Source organism: Aegilops tauschii, chromosome 5 (assembly GCF_002575655.3).
Source record: "Aegilops tauschii subsp. strangulata cultivar AL8/78 chromosome 5, Aet v6.0, whole genome shotgun sequence".
Classification (NCBI taxonomy): Eukaryota; Viridiplantae; Streptophyta; class Magnoliopsida; order Poales; family Poaceae; genus Aegilops; species Aegilops tauschii.
The window spans coordinates 573573502-573600219 of record NC_053039.3 but is presented as its reverse complement, the minus strand read 5'-3'; the positions used below and the strand labels follow the sequence as shown (position 1 = coordinate 573600219).

Here is a 26718-nt window from a genome sequence, read left to right as displayed (position 1 = left end):
ACCTTAATATTTGGATTGATTAGATTATTTTCCTTGGTATCTTGTGCGAATTATTTTTCATCTTTGAACGAATGCCACGAGCAGTCTGCGAGATGTTGACGACAGCTTGTAAGCTCTCTGCCGAGCGGGCACAAAAGCAACTGAAGCTCGATATAGAGGTGTACAAGATGACTTGATGACGTACACAACAGGACCCCTCGCAAACGCCCTGGTGGCTGTCTGGTCATTGTCCCGACCGAAAAATGACATCCAACCGAACGTCATATCCGGCCTAAACACCTGAATTGACATGCACTTCCCATATCCAGCCCATATTTGGGACAGATGGGGACGTCCGGACGCGCCCGCCCCGCCAGATCCGGGCCACTCTAACCCACCCGATCTCACGGAAATTGGACCATATCCCCACACCGAAGAAACCCTAGCCGTATTTCACTCCACTCCACTCACCTCTAGTCCACTCCCCTCTGCCCACAAGCTCCTGTCCGGCGATCTCCCGCCTTCTCCGGTATGGCGGGCATCGGATCTGAGTCCTACCCCTTCTAATCCGTTGACCCGGAGCTCGTCCCACGCAACCCTAAGGAGGAGATGGATGTCCGCCTTGCTCCCCGCCGATCTCGGGAATCCGTTGCGTCCGCCCAAGTGGCACATGGATCCGGCGCGAGGCGTGTCGGCACTAACTCTTCGGAGGCAATGCGGTTCGTCTGGCGTCCGAACGTCGTGCCAGATGCGCAACCGCTTCGTTCACGTGTCGAGGAAAAGGTGAATGATTATGCCTCGTTCTGACGCAAAGTATGACGTAGTGTGTCTGCCGTGCGAGGCAGCATCCGCGGGAGACCGTGACAGGCTTCGCGACGGACGTTGGCAAGGCGGAGTCGCACTCTCCAGCCCAACAACCCCTGGCGCCACAACCACGTCGTGATGGACGTGACTGGCTCAAACCACGACAGATCCATCATCAACCTCACATCCACCGGCGACGTGCAAGTCACGGGCTCCGATAAGGAAGAGAAGGGAATGGGAGATGGCGACGCCTTGAGTCCCATGAGCGGATGCATGTCCGATGTCCTACTCTACCTCGCCAGCAGCCGCACCAACACTTCGAGGGGCGCAGCCAGCCACCGGACATGGGCATAGCGGAGCAGGACGAGCTCCGCTTAAGATTAGGTTTCACGTGCATGTAATTGTTTGGATTTGAGAATTCATAATTAAGGTATCCGGTTGTCAAAAAGATTTTTAGTGTGATGTCTGACCATTGTCCGTGGGCGTTTGGAGAGTGGAATTTGTGACTTGTGATCGTAGATGCTGTCATCACTTCATGGCAAACTAATTATACGAGCATGTATTTGCTTGCTATTGTATATATGTAACTCCTTATACATGTATACGTCTTTTTTCTCTTAATAACATCATTCAAATACTCATCAACATGAAAGAGTTGACCACACTTACCGTATGGTTATACATATATATGCTCATCGAGGAATCGTCAGACACCTTTGTAGTCAACGGAACATCTCCTCCCACTGGCCGCACATTGCCGGAAGGTCTGAAATAATTTATGAAAATACGAGCAACCGTGTAAGTCCGAGACTTGACTAGTGGGTAGGGGATACCGTTGCCCTCCTGACTATCCAGCCACATGTTGTTTCGCGTTCCAACTACAGAGTTGACTGACTTTTTTTTAGGGCCAAAGAGTTGACTGCCTTGGAAAGACCCGGTGGTTTGAGCCACGAACGCCGGGCCAACGAACGCCCTTGATTTTCTATTGCTGGACTAACCACGCATACTTTACAAGCTCAGATCACGGGAGGGTTTTATACGTGGGCTGGTGCAGCACACGACGCAGCCCACCTCCCCCACTCTGACGCGTTCCAGCGCGTACTGCGCGGCCGGCAAAACTGACCGCGAGCACCGGCTCGTACCAGCTCGATACACACAACACGCACGCACACCGCCGCTCGGCTGAGTCAAGCTTGACCACTGTTGTGCGGTCCGACAACTTGTTCCTAAATCTCACCCACTTGCTCCTCCACCGCCGTTTCCTCGCAGGTTCGCGTCACCGAGCAAGGGAATCTTGCAGCCCGTGCCACCCACCACATCCACTGACTGGTCCTCTTCCTCTATCCGCTTCTCCACACTCCCACCACCACAAGCACGGAGCCGGATCCTCTACCGTGCCTTTGAGCACGGCACGGCTGCCGTGCCTTCTTCGGACGCTCGCGGGCGCATTGGAATGGGCCAGAAACTAGCCAAAACTAATCAGCCCAGCCCAGCCGTTAGTTGTACACACGCCTGAATTATTAACTGTTTAGTTTTGAAAGTCGAAACAATAATTCCGAAGCTCACAATGCCCCGCTAGGCATTCACTCTCTTAGCTACTACAGTTAAACACCACATGATGTAGGAATCCCTTGCTCGATGAGGGTGTTGGTGAAGACGATGGAGGCCGAAAAGGGATTTAGAACGTCGGTCCTTGACGACGGAGGGATCCAGGGTGGCGATCCTCGCTGAGGGCCCAGTGCATGCCTAGATCATTTTCATTTTATAGTGTTGGTCATGTATTAATTATACTCCCTCCGTTCCTAAATACTATAAGGCTTTTAAAATATTTCAATATAGACTATATATGAAGCAAAATGAGTGAATCTACACTCTAAAATGTGTTTATATACATTTGTGTGTAGTCTGTATTGAAATCTCTGTCTTATATTTACAACAGATTATAGTTAACTGTTTTAAGTTAATTATTTAATTAGTTCCGCTAAAATGGCACATTTTCTTTAGCATATTTTTTTAGTAAATTTTGAGCATAGTTTTTTTGGCAAAACGAAAATTTTGAGCATAGTTTCTTTTTAAGACAAGAGCATAGTTAATCAGTTCAGGCATGTGTACATCTAACAGTTGGCTGGGCTGATTAGTTTTTAGTAAATTTCTGGCCCATATCAATGCATCCGCGAGCGTCGAAGAAGGCACGGCAGACGTGCCGTGCTCAGAGGCACGGTAGAGGAGCCGCCTCCCACAAGCACACACCGAATTAGTAGTTACATGCGAGGAGGAGTAGCTAGCTAGAGAGCAGCATCCATGGCGGTGGTCAGCGCCGCGCACGGCGCGTTTGGGCCCCTGCTGGGGAAGCTCACGGCCTTGCTCGCCGAACGAGTGCGGCCGGCTGAAAGGGGTCCGCCGCGAGGTCCGGTCCCTCAGATCTGAGCTCGCCAGCATGCATGCCACGCTCAAGGAGTACACCAAGCTGGAGGACCCAAATGACCAAGTCAAGGCGTGGATTTCGCTGGCCAGGGAGCTGGCCTACGACACCGAGGACGTCTTCGACAAGTTCAAACACCACCTCGGCGACGGCCGAGACCATGGCGGCTTCAAGGACTTCTTCCGCAAGACCGTTCGCCGTCTCAAGACGCTTGGAGCTAGGCGCGGAATCGCCGGCGAAATCGACGACCTCAAGGGTCGCATCAAGCAGATGAAAGAGCTAAAGGATTGTTACAAGCTGAGTGATGCTCCTTCTAGCACCACTGGCCCTGCCGCCGTGGATCCCCGGCTTCATGCATTTTTTGCTGACGAGGCACACCTTGTGGGTGTGGACAGTCCAAGAGACGATCTTGCCAAGTGGATGTTGGAAGAAGAAAATAACTCCTCCAAACACTGCAAGGTGTTGTCGATTGTTGGGTTTGGTGGATTGGGAAAGACAACGCTGGCAAATGAGGTCTATCGCAAGATTCAAGGAAAGTTTGATTGTCATGCTTTTGTATCAGTCTCGCAAAAACCAGATATAAAGAAAATTATCAAGGACCTGATCTCTCAAGTGTCATGCGAAGATGAATCTACAAAAGATAGAAGCGATCGGGATGAAAGGAAATGTATTGCAAAGCTAAGAGAACTGCTACAAGATAAAAGGTAATATCTGCCATTATTATTTCTCTCAAAACAGGCCTATGGACTATTGTGCATACTGTTATTATTTTCATGCAAATATACCTCATGTACGATTGAGGCTGGCTCGCATAATTGCCGGTCCTCCTGACCACCCGCACTGAAATTTATCCTGTGTCCAGCTGAAAGGTGCTGAGCATATCACTACAACAAAAACGGCTTGTATGGTCGCTTTTTCTGAGACGCTATTTGTCTTTGTCTCTACGCCCATAAACACTAGCAAGCTAAAGACGCTTCTTAAGACGTTTATAGGGTGTCACAAGCTTCTGCTTATAATTGGCCATTTAGAAAATAAGTATATAATTTTAATTAATTTAGAGACGATTTGTGAGACGTTTTATATGCGACTATAATCCTTCAGCGTGTGGGTGAGCTCGTTGCCGGCCATTTCTCTTTTTAGGCGTGGACTACCAAAGACTTTTGTGCAAAAAAATACTACTACATGTATTATAAGGTAATATAAAGAGTGACTAGGCCGTTGGCCCATGAGCCCAAACACACGAGCGACGTGGTGTCTGGTCAGGCGCGCGAGTAGCCGACCGCCTGAGCACGTCGTTTCCCTTCCTCGATTCCAACCTTTTGCCCAACCTAGCGCTAGCTGAAGGCTCCGGCGGCGGCGGCTGGCCCTCTCCTGCCTCTCCCTCGGTCCCTCCCCTCCCCTCCATCCGGCCATCTCACTCCCCTGCCTCGGCCTCCGGCGCCCAGCCCTCTCCTCCGCGGCTCCGCCAGGCGCCAGGCCACCAGTCCGCCTCCGGCCTCCCAAGCGCGGCGGCAGCCGGCAGCGCCCTCCAGGCTCCAGCCACCGTCCTCGCGCCTCCCCGGCGCGGCGGCAGCACCATCCAGCAGTCCGGCCTCCGTTCCTCACCAGCCACAATGTACTGCATCTATTCTTTCCCTCCGTTTCTATTTTCTAAACAAATCTGAAGATTATTCTGTGATTGCTTGTAAATTTAAATTGAACTTGATTCATTTGATGCGTATGCTCATAAATGATTGCTGCTTACTAATTACTGTGTGATTCATTTGGTGCTCACTCTGGAAATTGAAATGTTTGTGCAATGTACATCAGACCCTGACGCCGGTTGGCCCCGGCACAACGCCGCTCCCCGCCAACGCCCCTCTCCCTCAGCTGCTGACCTCGGCAACGAGCTCACCCACACGCCTCTGCTGCCAGAAGATTGCCCGCATAGTTTAAAATATTCATATGAACCTATGCTTAATGTAAAAGAGCATATGGAAAATTATAAACTGATCTATTTTGTTTTCATTACTACAGCTAGCAAAGGCTAATGGATCGAGGTTGGATGAGTAAACCAAGATCAACTACTGATTATAAAGAAGGTGTCGAGCAATTTCTATCTTTTGCCTTCCATGATGTTCCACTCGGTGATAAAATTCTCTGTCCCTGTGTAAATTGTGGAAATAAGGCAACGCAGAATTACGACGAAGTGAAAACCCACCTAAGATGTGATGGTATTCTGCAGGGTTATACAAAATGGGTTTGCCATGGAGAAGAGTATGATTCACCGTCATTTGCATTTGCTCCCATGTCAAATAACAACAACGATTTTCATATTCCGGGTTTTCCAGTGAATTCTGATGTAGAAGGCAGTAATAGAAGATTGCATGACATTTCTGGGCTCTTAAGTGCCATTTTCCCCATGGCTGACAGCTTCCAATCACTATCAAGCGCATCTGATGGGGAACTAGATGGTGTTCAGTCTGAATTTGAGAACTTGGAACCTGGTATGGCTGAGAATGTCAATACAACATCTGCAGATGATGATGCAATGAGAGAACAAGACATATACGCTAGTTTCCTCGAGGAAGCAAACACAGATTTATACCCTGGATGTGCAACATATTCGAGGTTGTCATTTCTTGTCACTTTATATCACATGAAAGTCTTGCATGGATGGTCACAGGAATCATTCACACAGCTACTTGGTGTATTATCGGTTGCATTTCCTCAGATAAACCTACCCAAGAAATATTATGAGGTGAAAAAAATCATACGCGGATTAGGGCTGGACTATGAGAAAATTCATGCATGCCCAAGAGACTGCATGCTTTTTAGAGGTGAAAGAGTTAACCAGGAGTCTTGCCATGTGTGTGGTGCCTCTCGTTGGCTTACCAATGAAAATGAGAAGAAAGATTCGGCAACTGAATCTAAGAAGAAGAAGAAGAAGAAGAAACCAGCCAAGGTGTTGCGATATTTCCCATTGATTCCAAGGCTCCAAAGGTTATTTGCAACCAAGAAGACATCAACTGACATGCGTTGGCATGATGAGGGTCGTACAAAAGATGGATTGCTGCGATGTCCAGCTGATGGAGAGGCTTGGAAAGATCTTGATGCCAGATATCCTAAATTCGCTGAGGATCCCCGTAATGCGCGGCTAGGCGTTGGGTCTGATGGGTTTAATCCTTTCCGACTCATGAGTGCAAAACATAGTACTTGGCCAGTGATGCTTATTCCATACAACCTACCACCTTGGATCTGCATGAAGCAAACATCTCTAATTTTATCAATGATTATTCCTGGACCAAGTTCCCCTGGCAATGATATTGATGTATATTTGCAGCCGTTGGTGGATGAGCTGCAACATCTTTGGAAGGGTGTGGACACTTTTGATTCATGTACCCAGGAGAAATTTTCTCTTCGAGCTGCACTATTATGGACTTTGAACGATTTTCCAGCATTAGCTTACCTCTATGGGTGGAGCACGAGCGGTAAATATGCTTGCCCGTCTTGTGGTCCTTTTACAAGATCATATTGGCTAAAGAAGAGTAAGAAATTTTGTTATATGGGTCATCGCCGATGGCTAACACAGAATCATGTATTTCGGAGACGAAAGAAGGAGTTTGATAACACCGAAGAGATGGAACTTGCACCTATAACAATGAGTGGTAGCTCAGCTTTGAGAATGTTGCAGGGCAGAGTGTTTGTCTTAGGAAAAAAGGTTGTTGTGGCAAAGAAAGGGAAAGGGAAAAAGAAGGGCAAAGACAGTGAAAAAGGAATTGAAGGTTCTGAAAAACAGAAGCGTAAAAGAGCGCCTAACAAGAAATCAGGTAACGTCGCACGTAAACCTGAAAAGAAGCCTGAGGATTGTTTCAAAAAGAAGTCGATATTCTTTGATTTGGAATACTGGGAGCACAACAAGTTAAGGCACAATCTAGATGTAATGCATATTGAGAAAAATGTCTTCGAAAATTTAATTGGAACCTTACTGGATATTGATTCTAAAACAAAGGATGGCCTTAATGCACGACTTGACTTAGGAGAAATTGGAATTCGATCTAGCCTTCAACCTCATGAAGGTGATAAGGGTAAAACTGAATTGCCGCATGCACCTTTTAATATGTATAAAGAAAAGAAGGAGATTCTTTGTACAGTGGTTAAGAATTGTAGGACACCTGATGGTTGTGCATCAAACTTTTCGAGGTGTGTGAACATGAAAGAATTGACATTGACTGGCCTCAAAAGCCACGACTGCCATGTTATTCTACAAGACATCCTTCCTGTGGCACTTTTACACTGTTATCCCAGTAAAGATGTCATGATAATAGTTGTTGAGCTGGCTAATTTCTTCAAGAAGCTATGCTCCAAAGTGTTAGATGTCTCTGAGCTTGACAAACTGCAAGAGAGTATTGTGAAGACACTTTGTAATATGGAAAAGGTTTTTCTTCCATCGTTTTTTACTGTCATGGTACATTTAATGGTGCATTTAGTTGAAGAAGCTAAACTTGGTGGCCCGGTGCATTACAGGTGGATGTACCCTCTAGAGAGGTATGCTACTTTGATTGATTTGTTATTTTCCACAGTGCATCTAAGTATATGATTTGATTTATTGTTTCCCATTATGCATATAACATTGTTGTTTTATGATGTTCAGATCATTTGTTTGGCTAAAGTCACTTGTGCGCAATAGAGCTTATCCTGAAGGTTCTATTGCTGAAGGATATACTGTTGAAGAATGCTTGACCTTTTGTTCAAGATTTCTAGAAGGAACCACACGTTTCACAAGAACATCTAGGAACCCTGATCCTTCAGATAATACAAAGGGCATGTACATGTTTGATAGTGTTGGTGAGCCAATTGGAAAGGCTGTCACTATAGGCCAGTTGGACGATCAGCTTCTAGTTCAAGCACATAGATATGTCTTGCGACACTCTGATGAGCTTGATGATCTTCGTAGGTGTGCTTCAATGTTGTCTCCTATTTCTTTTATTTTTCACAAGTTGGAAAAAATCATGATGTTATTTGTCTTATTATTACAGAGAATTTCTGGACCAAGAGAAGAGGAAACCGGGTAACTTAAATTTGACGGATGATGACAATGAGGATTTGATTAGTAGACACTTTGCTGACTGGTTGGAACAAAAGGTATAATTCACCTTTAGCATGTTCCTTCACTGTAGTTCCATGTGAACTCAATGTAACCACTCTTACATACAGGTTATACTAGATGATGGACTGGATATCACAGAAAAGATAAGAGCATTAGCCGCAAAACCAAGCAAATGCGGGGTGCGCTATAGTGGCTATATAATTAATGGTTTCAGGTTTCATACTATCAGTCGCGAGACAGGACACGTGACACAAAATAGTGGTGTCGTGAACCTTGCTGAAAATGGTGTGTCCTATTATGGTCGGTTATCTGACATCTTCGAATTGTCATACAAAGATTACAAGGTGGTCTTCTTTAAATGTGATTGGTATGATGTTCATCACAAAGCTGGTATTATAAGAGATGAGTTTGGATTCACTCATGTGAGCTTCTCCCGAAAAATACATACAGGGGAGAAGTTAGAGGATGAACCTTTTGTATTTTCTTCCCAAGTGGACCAGGTCTTCTATATCCAAAATCCGAGAAGTGAGAATTGGAATACCATGGTGAAATTCAAACCTCGTGATATTTTTGACATGGGTGGAGAACCATCTTCAGATGAAACAGAGTAGTCTTTGTGTTTTTAGCTTGTTATCTGCAGCTAAGATATAGGTTTAGCAATTGTCATCCATGCTCCTAGGTAGAATTACTCCAACATAATTATTCTAGCTGGGTGGATCTTCTTCGGAATGTATGTTACTCTGTGATGAACGAGCCTATGGTCTTTTTTTAATGTGTATGTTCCCTTTTGTTATGAATGAGTTGTATGGCTGTCCGTTTAGTTCTTTGAACAGTTTTTTAACTTTCACTGACAGTACTACTGCTAAATTTTGGAACCTTCTGATGAAGTGTGCTTCAGGTTAATTTGTCCTGATTGGATGCTTCTTTGTGCTAGTTTATAGAAAATGAAAGTAGTCTAGTCAATATTTCAATAATATTTTGCAAGTGCATGACATCGACTTTGCACGATTGACATCCCAGTTAACCAGAAAAAATTATAGTAAATAAAGATGGAGAAACTAGAAAATCATAAAAATCAAACGCAGTAAGGGATATTTCGTGAAATCAGTGAAGTGTTACAGTAACTAGTACATTTCTTTTGTTATTTTTAAAATCCTGGGAACGGCCACATATGGCCGTTGACTTTCATAAAAAGTTAAAAAAATTTGGGGGAAAATCAAATTTGAAAAATGTTTGCGATCTTCAAAAAAACATGAATTTGAAAAAGGTTCACGCCTTCTGAAAATGTTCATGAATTCTAAAAAAGTTCACCAATTCAATGAAATATAATCACAAACTAAAAGAATGTATTTAAAAAATATTCATGATCTTGAAAAAGTTTGAGTATTTGAAAAAGTTTCGCGAATTTGAAAATGATTTATGGTTTCAAAGCTTTTTTGCGAAAAAATGGAATTTTTCCCTAATTAGAGAACAGTTCACAAATTCAAGAAATGTTTTTGAACTTGAAATTATTGTGAATTTGAAAAATGTTCACGGTTTGAAAAAAATATTCACAAACTTAAAAAAATTTAATTGTAAATAAAAGTTCTCAAATTTGGAAGAACTCCAAGAATTTGAAAAAGAAAGAAAGAAAGGGAAATAGAAAAAATAGAAAGGCAAAATAAATAAAAACTAAAACAAAAGGTAAAAAATAAAAGATAAAAGGAAAAAAGGAAAACCCAGGAAAACTTAGTAAAACCTGACCGAAATAAACCTAAACAAGATAAAGATAACCGACTTAAAAAATCTGACAAGCTTCTGTATGCTTCCTACAACCCAACCAAGGAAGATTTTGGGGGCCTCGAAACCCGGGAGCAAGAAGGAGGTTCGCGCTTGTGCCTTAGTTGGGCCGATCATTTATAACAAAAACACCATGGCGTGAGATGCTGCAACCGGCCACGCCGAGAGCTGGAAATGGTGACGGTGGCCCTGCTGGACGCTCGAGCCAACCACACGATTTGCAGGAATCGGTGTGGCAGGTTTATTTCGGACCAACTGCATATTTGCTCCAACCGGAGTTGGGTGTGGACTACGACCGGCGGCATGAGATGCTAGAAATGAGTGGCAGCACGGTGCTTCAAGTGAGGTACTACGTTGATCATTGCTACAAGCGTAAATGAACACGGGGACTGAGAAGCCTACTCCGGTCGATGCGCCACATTGAAGCAGTGTCGGTCTGCGTGCCCTGGCTATTTAAGCACAACGCCAACCCCGGCCAACATACATGTTGAGGAGGAGCCCCTCCCCTCTGATGAAACTGCTGAGACCAAACCGGATGTCGCGTCAAAGAGGAGCCACCCCCTCACGCAACACGTTTGACCGTTTCAACCGACTGGCATCACCGCTGCGTCGCAACTGGCGTGACAAGGTCGTGAAGGAGGAGGAGCCCTCCCGGGCGCCTCCTCCATTACCTCGACATGGCGACGACACATCGTCATGCAGCACCCTGACGTCGGCCAAGAGGGTGGCACAGGAGGAGGAGCGGCGGGAGTGGCGCAATTTGGGCCACGTTTGCCACATCGAACGCCGACACCGCGAAGATGCCGACACTGCATCAGTGACCAGCTGGTCTAGATTAGCTTGGAGGAGTCGTTGCGTGCCGCCGGTTCCGTCGCTGACATGGGCTAGTTGAAGGGATGGCACGCCGGTGCGGCGTCAGCGGTCGACACGGCAGCGCACGGAGGAGGGCCAAGCTCAACTTTGATCTACCACTGCCTTTATTGTTTTTTATTAAGCTATATCGATATTACTTGGATACGTATATTACCCAATGAAATTTGATATTTTTGAAAAAATAACAAAGCATAAGGATAATCCAATAAAGGATACACCTAAAAAAATTATTTATCAATATATGTGTTTTTTAACACATCCATATATGTGATTACTTAGAGCTCCCAAACTATTCACACTTAATTAAATTTGGGCTTCCCGGAATATTTTTTCTTAATAAAATTTGGCGCTACACATATTTTCTTTACCGCGGGAAAGACTTCGCGCGTCTCTGCTATTTTTCCTCCCCACCATCTTCCCCACCTCCCAATGATCCAACTTCCCGATTCCAATCTGCCCGGCATCATGAACCCGCGCGCCGCCATTCCCGCACACCGCGCGGTGGCAGCCTCATCCTCAAGCGCTGCCCTCCGCCGCTAGCTCCGCTCGCCGCCGCTAGCTACGCCCGCCGACGACTCCCTTCTTCCTCCATCAACAAGGTCGCTAGTCGGAGCCTCGTCGGCGTCTGTCGTCCTCACCATCACGAAGCCGTGCTCCTCCCGACTTCGTCCTCACCGCCACGAAGCCGCATCCGAGACGATCTCAGCCTTCACACGAAGCTGCGCCGTTTGTCCATCGGTACGCCGCCCAGCAAGCAGCTCTCGCCTCCACCACGTCAAGTAGGTGATCCCTTGAATCCCATTGCCCCAACAGTTTTACCATTAAATCAACCGAAGTGGCTCCTTCATTTATGCATCTCAAATCTTGATCCTCTTCTCCTTCGTCTCCTTACTTCCTTCATGTAGGCAATGCACTCTAAGTGTTTGTTGAATTGCTTGCTTGCCTAGAAATCAATTCTGACAGATTTTCTTTAAAATATGTGAGCAACTGTTTGGTCTAATCAAAATGTGTATGTTAAAGATCAAAAGTAGTACAAGTGGTGTTAGATAGATTGGCCAAATAACCTCACATTCCATTTACGCTGGAGCATAAAACATGAGTGCTTGGTTGCACAGGCTGCAATGTATTCTGCTATTTTGTAGTATTTTTAGTCTGTCCTATTTCCTACCTCATCTTAGTGCAGTCCCACTATTTTTTAGTTTTGGTTCTTGCATCTTAGCTGAAGGGACGTTTCAATCAGGAGCTCTCAGATTTTGCACTAAAAGATTGTTGTTACAGGTTTGTATGTTGCTATGTGCGTTACAGTAAGTTCTGAAGTGATTTTTGGGTGCCTTTTCAGTTACATGCGTGTATGGGTCATATTTACGGCAAGATCACCTTATTCCACTGGAGTCCAACACAGTGGCGGATCTAAGATTTCGAAACAGGGTGGTCTGCCTATAAAAAAAATCGACAACAAATATGTCATGCAAACAGAGATTTGGCTGGATATTTTTACAACAAATAGGCCATACAGTGCCAATTTTTTCAGTTGAATATACTTTTTTTTAGGGAAATATACTTATAAACACAGCAGCTCCTAATTAATAATGATTTCAATTAGATATTGGGAATGGGGATTGGGATGTGCATACTAAAGATAATGGGACGGGCGGTCGGCTTCTGCATGTCTCCACAGTGTCCAGTTCGACGCTGGTTAGGTCTGCTAGCTGCTAGTTGGGCTCTGTTTTATTTTTTTCTCAGATCCATCTCTGTTCTCCTATGGTATATAGATCAAACCAAAATCTCAGGGTGGGCAGCGGCCCACCCTGTCCACCCTCTGCCTTCCCCTCTTGTCCAACATATACCATTTTCTACAACTAGTTTCTATTTAAAAAAGTTGTATAGCAGAAAGAGGCTAGTTATCTAGCAAACGTAAGATAAACTGGATTGTGCCGTCTGTGACATTGCTGTTGCTATTTAGGACTACACCAACTATGTGAGTTTGTTGGCAGTGTTATGTTATTAGCATTTGGAAGATAACTGCTCTTACATATCTTTTGTGAGGCAAACATAAGAATTGAGTTACTTGGTAACTGATTTATGAAACACACACACATAATGCAGTAATTTTGAGTCTTTGGTTTGTGCGTAAGGCTGTTTGGTTCCAAGAAATTTGTGAAATCATATGCATGACCTTGACATATGCTTCGATGCTTGACCTTAACATATGATTTTAACATTGTTTGGTAAAGATATCATGTCGAGGATACCTCGACGGCTTCGAAGCCTAAACATCCCAGAGCAAGCTTCTGAAAGTGTACAATCAGATGAAGAAAATTTACAAGGCCCTCCAGAGATTGATGATCTAGTACCAAAAAAGCCTCCTGAATCTACTCGGCAAATTAAAATAATTTGTAAGCTCAATTTTCTTTTTCAAACACATATCTAGTGTGCTGTATATGGTCCAGTTATATGACATTGTGATACTCTTGCATGCAGGGCCAAATGGAGATGTGCGACAGATTATAGGGGAATTCCGAGGTAAAAATTTGTCGGAATTACGTGGGGGCAAGATAATTGTGGAGACTGACAGAAGTGGAATTCCAAATGGAAGGTCGGCTGCCATTCTAGGTCAACATCTTACCTGGCTTGCAGAAAACTCAACATTTGCACCATTGCATATTCCAAGATGGGACAATGAATTGTTTCTACAAAAACATGGGCAGATGATCACAGATGTGGAGGTAAAAAATTTATAGCACTGTTCAAGGCTGTTCATTTCACATTGCTGATTGTCAATTTTAATATTTGAAGGAGAAATTTATCTACCCCAATGAGACTAGACAACTTACAAGAGACTGGATCCTATTGAATATTAACAAAAGATGGAGAGTGTATAAGTCTCGTTTGAAAAGTAAATATTTCAAGCGTGAGAAGAAGTCTTTGGCTGAAATTGTAGCAGGTGTTCCCAAAGGTGTTAATGCACATCAATGGGATACTCTTGTTGGGTTTTGGTGCCAGGATTCACACATGGTAATGTGTTATATTCTCATACTTAATCTGGCGTACATAACTACTTTGGTGACATTAATATTGACTAGATGTGTTCTTTTCCCAGAAATTATGCGAGAAGAACACCGAGTGTGCAAAGAAGCAGAAGAATCCACATACAACCGGGAGAAAAAGCCATGCTAGGCTCAGAAAAGAGATGGTCAAACTTTTTCTTTCTAAAGATGGCTCAGAAAAGTTTTGTTAGTGAAGAAAACTGAACATGTTCTAACAGAAACACTAACAAACATTCTAATTTACTTTGTTGAACAGGAAATTAAGAACAATCGAAAGGTTAGCAAGATTGAACTATGGGATGAAGCTCATAAGCAGAAGAAGGACGGTGAATACAAAAATGCGAATACAAAGATAGTGATGGTATACTTCTACTTGTGATTAAAGTAAAGGCTTTAATTTAAAACTACTTAGTATAATGAGATGTTTTTTATTTATTTCAATAGGAGAAACTGGAAGAAAGAAAGAAAGATAACAATGGGAACCTTTCATTTAGTGATTATAGAGAAGTATTTAAAAGCGTGCATGGGGAAGAGGCAAAAAAACTTCGAGGGTATTATGGTGACAAGTATTGGAGCGAAATAAAAGTTTCTCAGGGACTGACTTTTGTTCAGCATCCCGAGAAAGAAGGAAATGTTCAATTTAGACTGCGGGCACTAGGTGATAATGTAGAAAATGTGACAGATGAGTTGGCTATGATCCGTTCGTTCCTGAAGCGAAAATTCCCCACAGAGGATTTGAGAAATGAATTTGTAACCGCGAGAAGTGATGAAGTTAGTACCACACCTCTTTCTACAAAGATAAAAATATGAGTATTAATATACTATTATCATGTTCTTGTTTCAGGTTGATCTCAACGAAAGAGTTGTTGGCAGTGACCTCCCAAATGAATCACATAACGAAGCTGAAGAATATGCTCCATTGAGTGCTATGCAGGTGATGTAATAGTTTCTTCACTAATAAATATTCTACTTCATTCTCATACTTAAACAATTGTTCATCATAAGTTGCAGGAACTATATCCTAGCGATTGTGCACGAACCAAAGAGTGTTACACCGGTTTATCGTTACCACAAGAAAAAATGGTTGCTAAGGTGTGTGCATAAATTTCTGCTTTGTTATTAAAAAATACCTATGTTTTGTATAAGTTTACTTACAACTGAACTGAACCTCAATTGTAGAAAGCACACATTGAAAAGTTTCATAGGGCCAATCAAGGAAGTGGAGAATCAACTTTGCCAGACAAGCAGATCACTACCCAGGAATTGCATCCTAGTTTTTCTGTGAGAACCAAAGAGGGTTACACTGGTTTATCTTTACCACACATGGTTGCTAAGGTGTGTGCGCATTTTTTTTTACTTCGTTATCAACCAATGCTTATGATTCTGTATGTTTATGTCGTACTGAACTGAACCTCAAATGTAGAAGGCACGCATTGAAATGTTTGATAAGGACAATCAAGGCTGCGCAGAATCAACCAAAGACGATTACACCAATGAAGGAAGTGCAGAATTAACTTTACTGGATAAGCAGATTACTGCCCAGGAATTGCATCCTAGCTTTTCTTCCAGAACCAAAGAGGATTGCACTGGTTCATCTTTACCACACATGGTTTCTAAGGTGTGTCTGTATGCATAAACTTCTGATTCTTTGTCAAACAATGTCTATGTTTTGTGTATGTTTACTTACAACTGAACTAAACCTCAACTGTAGAAAGCGCACACTGAAAAAAATGATAGGATAAATCAAGGGTGTGCAGAATCAACTTTACCGAACAAGACTAACCAGGAATTGCATCCTAGCAATTGCGCAAGAACCAAAGAGGGTTGCACCAGTTTATCTTCACCACATGAGCACACAGTTGCTAAGGTGTGTGCATGCGCACATAAATTTCTGCTGTGTTATCAAACAAGGTCTATGTTTTCTATAAGTTTACTTACAACTAAACTGAACCTCAATTGCAGAAAGCACATGATGGTCCTAAAGCAAAGAATGGTCATGCTGAAAATAACAATGAGACCAAGCAAGGTAGTCCTGAACCAAGTGTACAACTTCATCGTATCACTAAGCAGGTATATCTATACCTACTATTAAAGGGAGGTGATATTCTTGGTTTGGTTTAGTCTGTCGCTTTGATTTTCGTCCCTGGTTATTTACGTCAAATTCCGTTTGTCGTTTGTTATCCTGCCTCTTTACTCGCCCAGTTTAAACCGACTCAAGCCAACCAGGCAAGCAACGAGGCAACGATCGGGCAGCCCATCTAGCGGCAGCAGCCCAGATTTTTTTTTCCTGAGCCGATTGTGATTGGAGGCAACCAGGCCTTTTTTTAGCGGTAGCAGCCCAGCCGATTGTGATTGGAGGCAACCAGGCCTTTTTTAGCGGTAGCAGCCCTGCTGATGGATTGAAGGCAGCTCGGTTTTAGCTAAATTCGCTGTCTGAGAAAACATCAATAATCCCACCTTGCTTTCTTACATCGAGTCGTGTCAGTTGATATACGTCTTAACTTGCTACGTAATCAGCAAGCTGATTTGAGAACCATTAACCAGATGAGGAGGCATGGAGGCAGAAAGCCATCAAATCTGTGTGCACGGTTTTGGGCAAAATTATCTGGATTCATGAGTTCGTGACATGCCAAGATGAAATCTCCTAGATTTTAATGAAAGGAAAAATAGTGCATAGAGATATTAAATACAGATTTGGCTAAGGGCACTTCCAACACATTATATGTATTTAGATTTAGAAGCATTTAGAAGCTATTTCTCACCAAATTTAGTTACACGTTAATTTTTTCTCCCGTTGCAACGCATGGGCATATGTGCTATATATATATAGACAATGGTTAGAATTGTTAGTTGGTGTAATTTCATGTGCAATCGTCCCTTTATGTGTAAAGTGAAATCTTCCATGGTTTGTGATAATGAATGTTTCATTTCTTGAAAAAATAGGATAAAATGAAAGTTTTCTTGGTTTCGTTGAACCCGAGAAGCAAAGATAAATTTGTGGCCGAAGGAACTTTAGTGAGTAGAGATAAAACATATGTGGTTGGAGGAAACATGCTTGGAGAGCAATATGTAGCAGTTTCTATTTGTGCTGCTTCAAAACTTCGAGATCAGATACTGGTTAGACCATATGGACAATTACAAACAGTAAGGGATGCTATTGGTCATGTTATTGCATGGCCTCTATCACATGTAAGTACACTTTCATGCAATCATCCTATGTTCCAATGTGCGTGCTTAAGGCTTTTTATTTATGAAGGATTTTTGCGATTTTTAGGTTAAAAAACCAAAATTAACCACTCCTGCACAACCTCAAAACAAGCCACCAAACACTGGTATGGTACATCATCAAAGTACATTTCTTCTCACACTAGTCTTCAAGCTGTGTTCTAAATTTTTCTCTGTTATCTTTCTTTTTCAGGGTAGCTCAAGATTTAGAAAAGGAGTGCATTGCAGGAGCCAGGAGCAACTATAGAAGAATTAGTCTTTAGATGGACAAGTATTATGTATTATATAAAGATTTTAGATTTGTAGGAAAACTTAGTTCTAGTTTCTATGATCTCTTCTTAATTATTTGCATATTTTTTATGAAGATTTGATTTGATTCAGTTGTGAACCAAAAGTGTTTGTTCCTACTAATTGAAATTGTGCGAATGGGATTGTTGTGGATACAATTGGTGATATGGGTGGATCCCTTCATATAATGATATTTGTTGTTCATGAATGTGATTGGTGATATGGTGGATGCTTTTATATATCAATACTTGTTGACCATTCTGCACAAGCATATGGCATGATAAAGTTACTGGATTTGAAATAGCAAACTACAAATTTGGAATGAATCAAATATTATTTAAAATAAAATATTACGTGGTTAAAAAATTTCATTTGTATATTTAGAGACGAATATAACGTCTGTACATAGCGTGTATAGGAATGGGCCTAGGGCCCATGACCATTGAAATGGCCCTGTTAGTAGAGACGTACGAGCGGACGTAGCACAATGACTCTACATGTCTAGAGACGCTTTTGAACGTCCAAATATAGCGTGTCATATCTAGAGACGCCTTACAACGTCCCAATATAGCGTCCCATGCCATGTACAGACGCTTAGCCAGCGTGTCTATATATTTTGAGACGGTCCGTGGGTAGACGCTCCAAAGACGCTTTACTAAGTCGACTCTATGGTTGCCTAGAGATGAAATAACGCGTCTCTAGCTTTGGAATATGACGTCTCTACATGCAGTTTTTGTTGTGGTGTATGGAATGTTTGTTATATAGTATGAAAATATGCTGTCCGTTGCAATAACGGCTTGGTTGTGTTGCATTCATAGTGTCCTGAAATGAAGTTTTATTATTGCTATTTAAAACGGAACAAATGTGTACAAGGACTAATGAAGTACTTGTGCCGCAGCATAGAAGATTAATGAAGTACTCAAACTACTCAAAATGTTATATCTGGCACTTCAAAAATGAACTGCTAAAGTATGAGTAAATTGTACGCATTTCCTTATCATCATCGTCTTTTGTGTGAACTAGTTGCTACATGCAAACTTTTGCACCATCTCACACTAGCTAGTTCACCATGATCTAACTGTTATATATGAGTATGTTTATTTTCCAGATTAGAACGCTGGGTGAACACACTGGTAAATGCAACACAACCTTTTTTTTTTGCGAGAAAATGCAACACAACTTTAACTATTTTATTACTATATCTGCTTCTATTTTCATATATACTCAATTCAACATTTGTGAAATGTCTTTACGAATTGTAAAGCAAAAAACGCCAAACTGAAAATGTATATGTCATAATCGAGTAAATTGAGATAGCTCAGTTAGTTAGTACTAGTACTTCAGTGAAGTGGGCATGATGCATTTGTACCCTTCATTTCATATAGACTCATATAAGCATTCTAAACGTTTTTCCAAGTTGTAAAGAAAATACTGTACTCCGCTCGATCCGAATTAATTGATGCAAACTCTATACAATGTCCAGTTTACATTGTATAGAGGCTGCGTCAATTAATTCGGATCGGAGGAGTAACATAATTTTTTGTTTCTGATCTACTACATAGAATTCACGTCTTGTCTTAGTTAGAATTTCAATGAAGTTGTCATGCTACATATATACGATAAACGATAAACTGTATGTAGAAACAATATATATTAACTACTCTAGTTATCTACTCTTATATATTAACTACTCTAGTTAAGTACATGAATCATATGAAATATCGGAGTTTCATGGCATGTTTGAGTGTTCAAGCTCAATTTCTTATCACACTGGGTTGACATCATCTACTAATTTTTTGTAGGTATCTTATCATTATAGATGATGTATGGTCTATAGAAGCATGGAACGCTATCAAGTGTGCTTTTCCAGAGAATAGTTGTTCTAGCAGAATAATAGCTATGACACGCATTGTTGATGTAGCAAAGTCATGTTGTCCGAGTGTAGTCGACCGCGTGTACATATGGAATGAAAGCCCTAAGTGATCTTCACTCCAGGAAATTATTTTTGACCAGAATATTTGGCTCCGGTAACCAATGTCCTGATATGCTGAAGAAAGTTTCAGATGCGATCCTAAACAAGTGTGGAGGCCTACCATTGGCAATTGTCACTATATCTAGTTTGTTGGCGAACAGATTAGCAACCAAGGAGGAGTGGGAGAAGGTTAAAAGGGCAATTGGTTCTACACTGGAAAGAAAACAGAGTCTAGAGGGAATGAGTAGAATACTATCCCTTAGCTATAATGATCTCCCACTTCATCTCAAGACATGTTTGTTGTATTTCAGTACGGAAAGGTGTGACAGACCCCGGGTGCACCGACACCCTCTTATCCCATCCATCGATGCTCTGTAAAATTCGAACTTTAGTCTGCCGAGTAACAGACCATTTGCAGCAGCAATATACGTACTTATCCAGTCTAATGGACAGTGACCGAGACATGCAGCAGGTCCCAGGTGTAGGCTGCAGGACCTAGGTGTAGGGAGCAGGGGGGACTGATAGACAGGTCGCTGTTTAACAATTGTGCTAGGCGGTGCATGCTCTCTCTCTAGTTTCACATGCATGCACATGTCCCCTCACGCTTTCCCTCTCAGATGAGCACTCACTCTCCTGACACACACTTTCTCTCACCTGCACCTGCATGCACACTTGCACAAGCCTCTCTCTCACTCTCACTTCATTAAAAAAGCGTTCCCTCTCAGCTTCCCAGAAAAGTAAGGCTCTCTATTCTATTTGAAATTGGATTTCAAGAATTCTTTCTCTGTAAAGTCTATGTCACGTGTAGTTATTTTGTGTGTGTGCGAAGCGGCTGTGTCAGAGAATCTCTCAGTATGGAGTGGAGAGAGAGCATGAATCCCAGCAGGTCTCAGTACCGCACGCGCTTTTATTACTGTTCACTAGGCCTGCTAAACAAAACGCGATCACAGGACGTGGCACAGATCTCGAGGTACTGTATTCTGTATGGGCGTATAGATAACCGGGAGTCCCGACCCCCGGGAGCTAAAAAGCCTATCTCATTTCAGTATATTCCCCGAGGACTATGTGATTGATAGAAAGAGGTTAGTGAGGCATTGGATAGCAGAGGGCTTTATCTTGGAAGAGTGTGGGCTTAGCAAGCAAGAGGCTGAGAACTACTTTTATGAGCTTATCAACAAAAGCATGGTCCAGCCAGTGGACATTGAGTATGACGGCAAGGTTCCTGCCTGCCGAGTCCATGACATGATGCTTGAAATTATTATTTCAAAATCAGTTGAAGATAATTTTGTCACTGTGGTAGGCGGAGGCCAAAAAAGTTTGACAAACCATCAAGGTTTTATTCGGCAACTATCTGTCCAGCACATTGACCAGGAGTTGGCATCTGCATTGGAAAAAGAAGATCTAAGCCATGTTCGGTCTCTAACAGTAACATCATCAGTTTTCATGAAACATTTTCCCAGTCTTACCAAATTTGAAGCTTTACGTGTACTGGACTTTGAAGGCTGCAAGGGTTTGGAGCAGTATGATATGTCCAATGTGGACAGATTATTTCAACTAAAATACCTGAGCCTTAAGGACACGGGCATATCAAAGCTACCATCAAGCATTGTGATGCTACATGATCTGGAGATCCTTGATCTTAGGACGCCATCCATGCAAGAGCTGCCGACTGGAATTATTCTGCTCACTAAGCTGCAATATCTACTCACTAAAGCCTATTGTAAGGTGCCTAATGGGATCGGGAATATGAGGAGCTTACGGGAAGCCCCAAGATTTGATATTACCAGGAGTTCATTGGATACAATTGAGGAGCTTGGGAACTTGAGCAGATTAAATAAACTCGGTTTATGCTTGGACGATGGAGATGGGTACAAGAGGCATGAGAAGGTTCTACTCTCCTTGCTATGCAAGCTTAGCAGCTGCAAACTGCAGTCTTTATGTATAAAAAATAGGAGTTACGGTTCCCTCGACTTCATGGACTCGTGGTCCCCTTTGCCATCCTCCCTTCAGAAATTATGCATTTATGGTAAAATGCATTTAGCGAACGTACCAAAGTGGATTTCTCCAGGACTCACAAGCCTAGCTCACGTGAACATCGGATTAGATGAATTAAGGGAGGAGGATCTGCACACTCTTGATGAGCTCCCATCGTTACTTTATCTACACCTGTACTTGGCTACAGGACCAAAGAAAAAGCTTACGGTAACTGGATTCCCATGTCTGAGGAGGTTTGGCCTCCTTAGTCTGGATGGGGCATATATCACGGTCCAGAAAGGGGCTATGCCGAAGCTTGAGAAGCTTGAGCAGCCATTTGATGTGTCAGTGGCGAAAGCTTATGGCTTCTATTTAGGCATTGAGCATCTCCCATGTCTCAAAGTAATCAAAGTAATGCTTCGTCACAAAGGTGCCACATTTTCAGAAAGCAAGGCTGCAGCTGCTTCGATCAGGAACGAAGCTGGTGTGCATCCCAACCATCCTGAAAATATTATTTTGGGGGTTCAGGCGTTTCTGCATGATGAGGACAATGTAGAGACCGGTAATGTTGAGGGAAAGAGCAAGGAGGAAGGGAACTATTAAAATGGTTCTCAACTGTAGAGAGGTACTGATAAACATCGGTCGTTGTTTTATCCTTCAAATTAACTACATCTCTTTTGTCCATACTGTTGAATGCTTCTCAAATTCACATGTTTGACAATTTTTTGTGTTACCGATTCAAGATGGCGTGCAGATGACTGTGATCAGGTTTACTTGTGCTGAAACAGTTGGCTACAAAAGCATGCGTGCTGTTACTGCTGTATATGAAACTGGAGAAGAATTTGGCAGGCACCAAAACGCAAGTTGCACACGCATAGCGGAATAACTGGTTGCGTTGCTGGATGGGCTCTGCTGCATGCTGAAAGGAAGCACCCATGGCGTCCCTCTTGCCATCCCGCCTGCAGTGATACTCCGTGCACGGCGCCGCTGTTTGCCTGTCAGCACCCTGAATAAACTGAACAAGATAGACAGCCAATGTCAAAAGAGCTTACCAGTTGAATTCAGTTGTCCGAAAGTCAAGATGGACGCAATCCAACAGTCAATGGCCGGTTGGTTGTTAAAATTTGCAGGGTCTTGTAACTTACAAATCTGTTGGTGATCCTACTGCGATCAGGTGTATTTGTGCTGTAACAGTTCATCACATGTGGCTGCAGCAGCATCTCCTACAGTATTTGGTCACGGCGGAATGACTTGTTGTGCTGCCCGGATGGCCTCCGGTGCATGCTCCTGCGATGATATGTAGCTGCACGGCGTCATCTCCTGCCGCTTGTCCCAGCACCATAAACTGTCCAGTACAGTCGAGCTCAGTTCACTTGTCCAAAAGTCAAGATTTAAGCCATGTACTCCCTCGTTTTTATATTATGAGACAGAGGGAGTAATGATCTAAACGCTCTTATATTTGTTTACAGAGGGAGTAATAAGCAGCGCACCGCTGCTTTGCTACTCTGTTTCCTCTGCTAGCTCTTGGCAAGTCCTATCCTGTGAGGATCTCTGCTGATGCTCAACTACTCATTAGTACGTGGTATATTAGGAACTGCTGGCTTTTCAGCTACGGACGCATCGTCCCACTGGCCAATGGCGACTGACCCAGCCCGGTCTGGCGTCACCACCAGCCGGCCAGCGGGTCGGCGGCGAGTCTGATGGAGTCTTTGGCCGTAGGTTATTCCGAGGAAGAGGTCGCGGCATTGGTGGACGTGGTCGTTCCAGGATCAGATCCGGCATGGGGCGGCGGCGAATCATGTCGAGGTTCTTCGTTGGCTCGGCCATCCGTCCGTCCTTGCCGGGACCAATCCTAAGTTACATCTACCGGCCCTAACTTTGAACGCTTTCATTCATCCGGAGTCCTGGACCGTGGTTACAAGTCGTAGCAAAAAGCACCGCCAGCGCCGGCGGGGTCTGTCAGCGGGAGCAACTAGTTAGCGAGCGCTCCTTCGCGAGTGTCGCAACGATCAGTGCCATTTGGCGCGCTCTCAGCCATTCGCCACGTGTCGCGCTTTGGACGCTCCCTTCAGATTTTGTTTTTTTATTTTTCTGCACGTGTTTTCGGCTTCTTAAACGGTTTTTTTTCAGTTTTTTCGACGTTTTGGTTTTCCCCGGTCTTCCTTAGCTTTTTGATAAAAAAAAATTGGAAATTTTTTTTTGCGTGAAAGAAACGAGTTTTCCTTTTTTTCTTTCGCGAAAGTCACGTTTTTTTTCGCGGGAGGCACGGTTATGCTTTAGCGAGAGTCACGGCCGTGCCTTTCGGAAACAAAAAAAAAGTGTTTTCTTTTTTTTTCTTTCGCGAGAGTCACGGCCGTGCCTCTCAGAAAGCGAAAAACAAAACACGTTTTCTATTTTTTTTCTTTTGCGAAAGTCACGGTTTTGCTTCCGCGAGAGACACGGTTGTGCTTTCGCGAGAGTCACGGCCGTGCCTCTCAGAAAAGAAAAAAAAACGCGTTTTCTGTTTTTTTTTTCTTTCGCGAGAGTCACGGTTTTGCTTTCGCGAGAGGCACGGTTGTGCTTTCGCGAGAGTCACGACCGTGCCTCTCGGAAACGAAAAAAACGTGTTTTCTGTTTTTCTCCTTCCACGAGAGTCACGGTTTTGCTTCCACGAAAGGCACGGTTGTGATTTCGCGAGAGGCACGGGCGTGACTCTTTCGGAAAGGGAAAAATACCGTGCTCCCGGTTCGGTTTTTTCGTCTGGTTTTTTCATGAAAAAAAGTTCGTCAAAACCTATCAACATGGTATCTAGTTTTAAAGATCTCGACACGAGGAATCCAATGGTGAAAATGGTTCAAGATTTGGACGCACGATTTAAAAGATAAAATGTTTTGAATAAACGGATCTACGAAAAAAGGGAAAACTCCCTGGTTGAGACAAGTGGCGCGCTGCATGTGCGCCACTTGTCGCGACCTGGGAAAGTGGAGTGTTCTTTGCAACGAGTACTCCTTAATTAGTGATTTGGCCTGTCAGCGCGATCACGGAGGCAAGAGCAGATCGTTCGAAACGATTGCTTGCCGGAGATGGGCCGCACGTGGACTTGGACCTGCGCAGTATTGGGTATTCGGTCCAACACTTGTCAAACCCTATTTGGCGCTGCAGGCGCCCGTTACAAGGCATTTTGCTAACGGGCGCCTGCAGCGCACACCACTCGGCTGCGAGCGCTACGCTCTAACCATACGGCCATCCACCTCTCCGGCGCTCCGCCGGAGGAGGAATCGATCACGGAGGGCTTCTACATCAACACCATAGCCTCTCCGATGAGTTGTGAGTAGTTACCACAGACCTTTGGGTCCATAGTTATTAGTTAGATGGCTTCTTCTCTCTCTTTGAATCTCAATACAATGTTCTCCTCGATCTTCTTGGAGATCTATTCGATGTAACTCTTTTTGCGTTGTGTTTGTCGAGATCCGATGAATTGTGGGTTTATGATCAAGTTTATTTATGAGAAATATTTGAATCTTCTCTGAATTCTTTTATGTATGATTGGTTATCTTTGCAAGTCTCTTTGAATTATCAGTTTGGTTTGGCCTACTAGATTGATCTTTCTTGCAATAGGAGAAGTGCTTAGCTTTGGGTTCAATCTTGTGGTGTCCTTTCCCAGTGACAGCAGGGGCAGCAAGGCACGTATTGTATTGTTGCCATCGAAGATAAAAAGATGGGGTTTATATCATATTGTTTGAGTTTATCCCTCTACATCATGTCATCTTGCCTAATGCGTTACTATGTTCTTATGAACTTAATACTCTAGATGCATGATGGATAGCGGTCTATGTGTGGAGTAATAGTAGTAGATGCAGGCAGGAGTCGATCTACTTTGTCGCGGACGTGATGCCTATATACATGATCATGCCTAGATATTCTCATAACTATGCACTTTTCTATCAATTGCTCGATAGTAATTTGTTCACCCACCGTAATACTGTTGCTATCTTGAGCGAAGCCACTAGTGAAACCTATGACCCCGGTTCTATTTTCTATCATATAAGTTTCCGATCTACTTTATTTTGCGATCTTTACTTTTCAATCTATATCATAAAAATATCAAAAATCCCACTTTCGTAAGTGGCCGTAAAGGGATTGATAACCCCTTTATCGCATTGGTTGCGAGGTTCTTGTTTGTTTGTGTAGGTAAGAGGGACTTGCGTGGAGCCTCCTACTGGATTGATACCTTGGTTCTCAAAAACCGAGGGAAATACTTACACTACTTTGCTGCATCACCCTTTCCTCTTCAAGGGAAAACCAACGCAGTGCTCAAGATGTAGCACGTTTGGACTCCGTTTGGTATTGATTTCCTGCGATGTAAAAAACATGCAGAAAACAGCAACTGGCACTTGGCACTATGTCAATAGGTTAGTACCAAAAATGATATAAAATGACTATAAAATGATTGTAAAACATCCAAAAATAATAATATAACAGCATGAAAAAATAAAAAATAATAGATACATTGAAGACGTATCACTCCACTCGGGCATCGTTGCTCCGTTGGTCGCTCGGGCCTTGCTGCCCGAGCGCTGGCGCTGCTTTGGCAGCCCGGGTGTCAGTGCTGACGCGCTCGTCCGCACGTCGTACCACGCTGTCCGTCGTCGCTGGTTTCATCTCGGACTCCGCCGCCACCCCGCCTCCACCGAGCGGCATCCCTGACCTCGCGCGCGATTGGCTTGATCACCCGCTCGGCACCGCAATCCGCCCCATCTACGCAGCGCGCACGACCTGGCGCGTTGGTTGCATGCGCCTCCGCAGGTCCCGTGAAGATCGTCCCCGAGTTCAGCTTGCCCTCCACCGAACGAGCAACAGGCTGCCGCTGCGTCGCCACGTCGGGCCACAGTGCCGCCGCTCCGTGGTTCTCCCCGCAACTGCATCGACCCGCGTGCTTCCGCTGCGTCGCCCCTTTGGGCCGTAGTGCCGCGGACCGCGGTCAACCGCCGCCTCGAGGACGTCCGATTCAGGCCGTCTCCATGGCAGCACCGACCCTCGCACTGCCGCTGTGTTGCCCCATCAGGCCGTAGCGAGCGTGGCACATGGTCTCCCCGCCTCCCGAGGCCGCCCCCGCGGCTGCACTGACTTGCGCACTACCATTGCGTCGCCCCTGCGGGCCGCATCACCACGGCCCGCTGTCCCCGCTGCCGCCCTGAGGTCTTCCTGCCGTCGCCCTGACCCGCCCGCCCGCTGCTACTGTGTCGCCCCTTCGGGCCGTAGCACCACGGCCCGTGGTACATTGCCG

At 43.9% G+C, this 26718-nt stretch overlaps 2 protein-coding genes, 1 long non-coding RNA gene and 1 pseudogene across 11 annotated transcripts; all 4 read left to right on the top strand.

Moving 5' to 3' along the window:
* Positions 1–2818: 2818 nt before the first annotated feature.
* LOC109743725 (disease resistance protein Pik-2-like) lies at positions 2819–22055 on the top strand (annotated as a pseudogene).
* Positions 4428–9091, top strand: LOC109743724 (uncharacterized). 9 transcript variants are annotated; one of them, XR_012183501.1, is made up of 7 exons: positions 4458–4820; positions 5015–5286; positions 5373–7732; positions 7839–8137; positions 8224–8329; positions 8402–8661; positions 8745–9091. XR_012183501.1 is itself a non-coding variant. In XM_073498477.1 (7 exons), the coding sequence occupies exons 3-7, from the start codon at positions 5493–5495 to the stop codon at positions 8761–8763; spliced, it is 2928 nt and encodes a 975-aa protein (XP_073354578.1). In that variant the 5' UTR covers positions 4460–4820; positions 5015–5286; positions 5430–5492; the 3' UTR covers positions 8764–9091. The 9 variants fall into 9 exon arrangements, 7 of the variants coding, with proteins under 7 accessions (XP_073354573.1, XP_073354572.1, XP_073354577.1 ...); XM_073498477.1 differs by having other exon boundaries at positions 4460–4820; positions 5430–7732; positions 7839–8141; XR_012183500.1 differs by having other exon boundaries at positions 4428–4820; positions 5015–7732.
* Positions 12311–15832, top strand: LOC109743726 (uncharacterized). The gene is made up of 4 exons (XM_040391310.3): positions 12311–14927; positions 15005–15085; positions 15173–15328; positions 15417–15832. The coding sequence occupies exons 1-4, from the start codon at positions 14823–14825 to the stop codon at positions 15627–15629; spliced, it is 555 nt and encodes a 184-aa protein (XP_040247244.1). The 5' UTR covers positions 12311–14822; the 3' UTR covers positions 15630–15832.
* On the top strand, positions 16969–17714 carry LOC120965466 (uncharacterized). The gene is made up of 2 exons (XR_005758483.3): positions 16969–17325; positions 17412–17714. It is a non-coding gene; the product is annotated as an uncharacterized lncRNA (long non-coding RNA).
* Positions 22056–26718: the final 4663 nt, after the last annotated feature.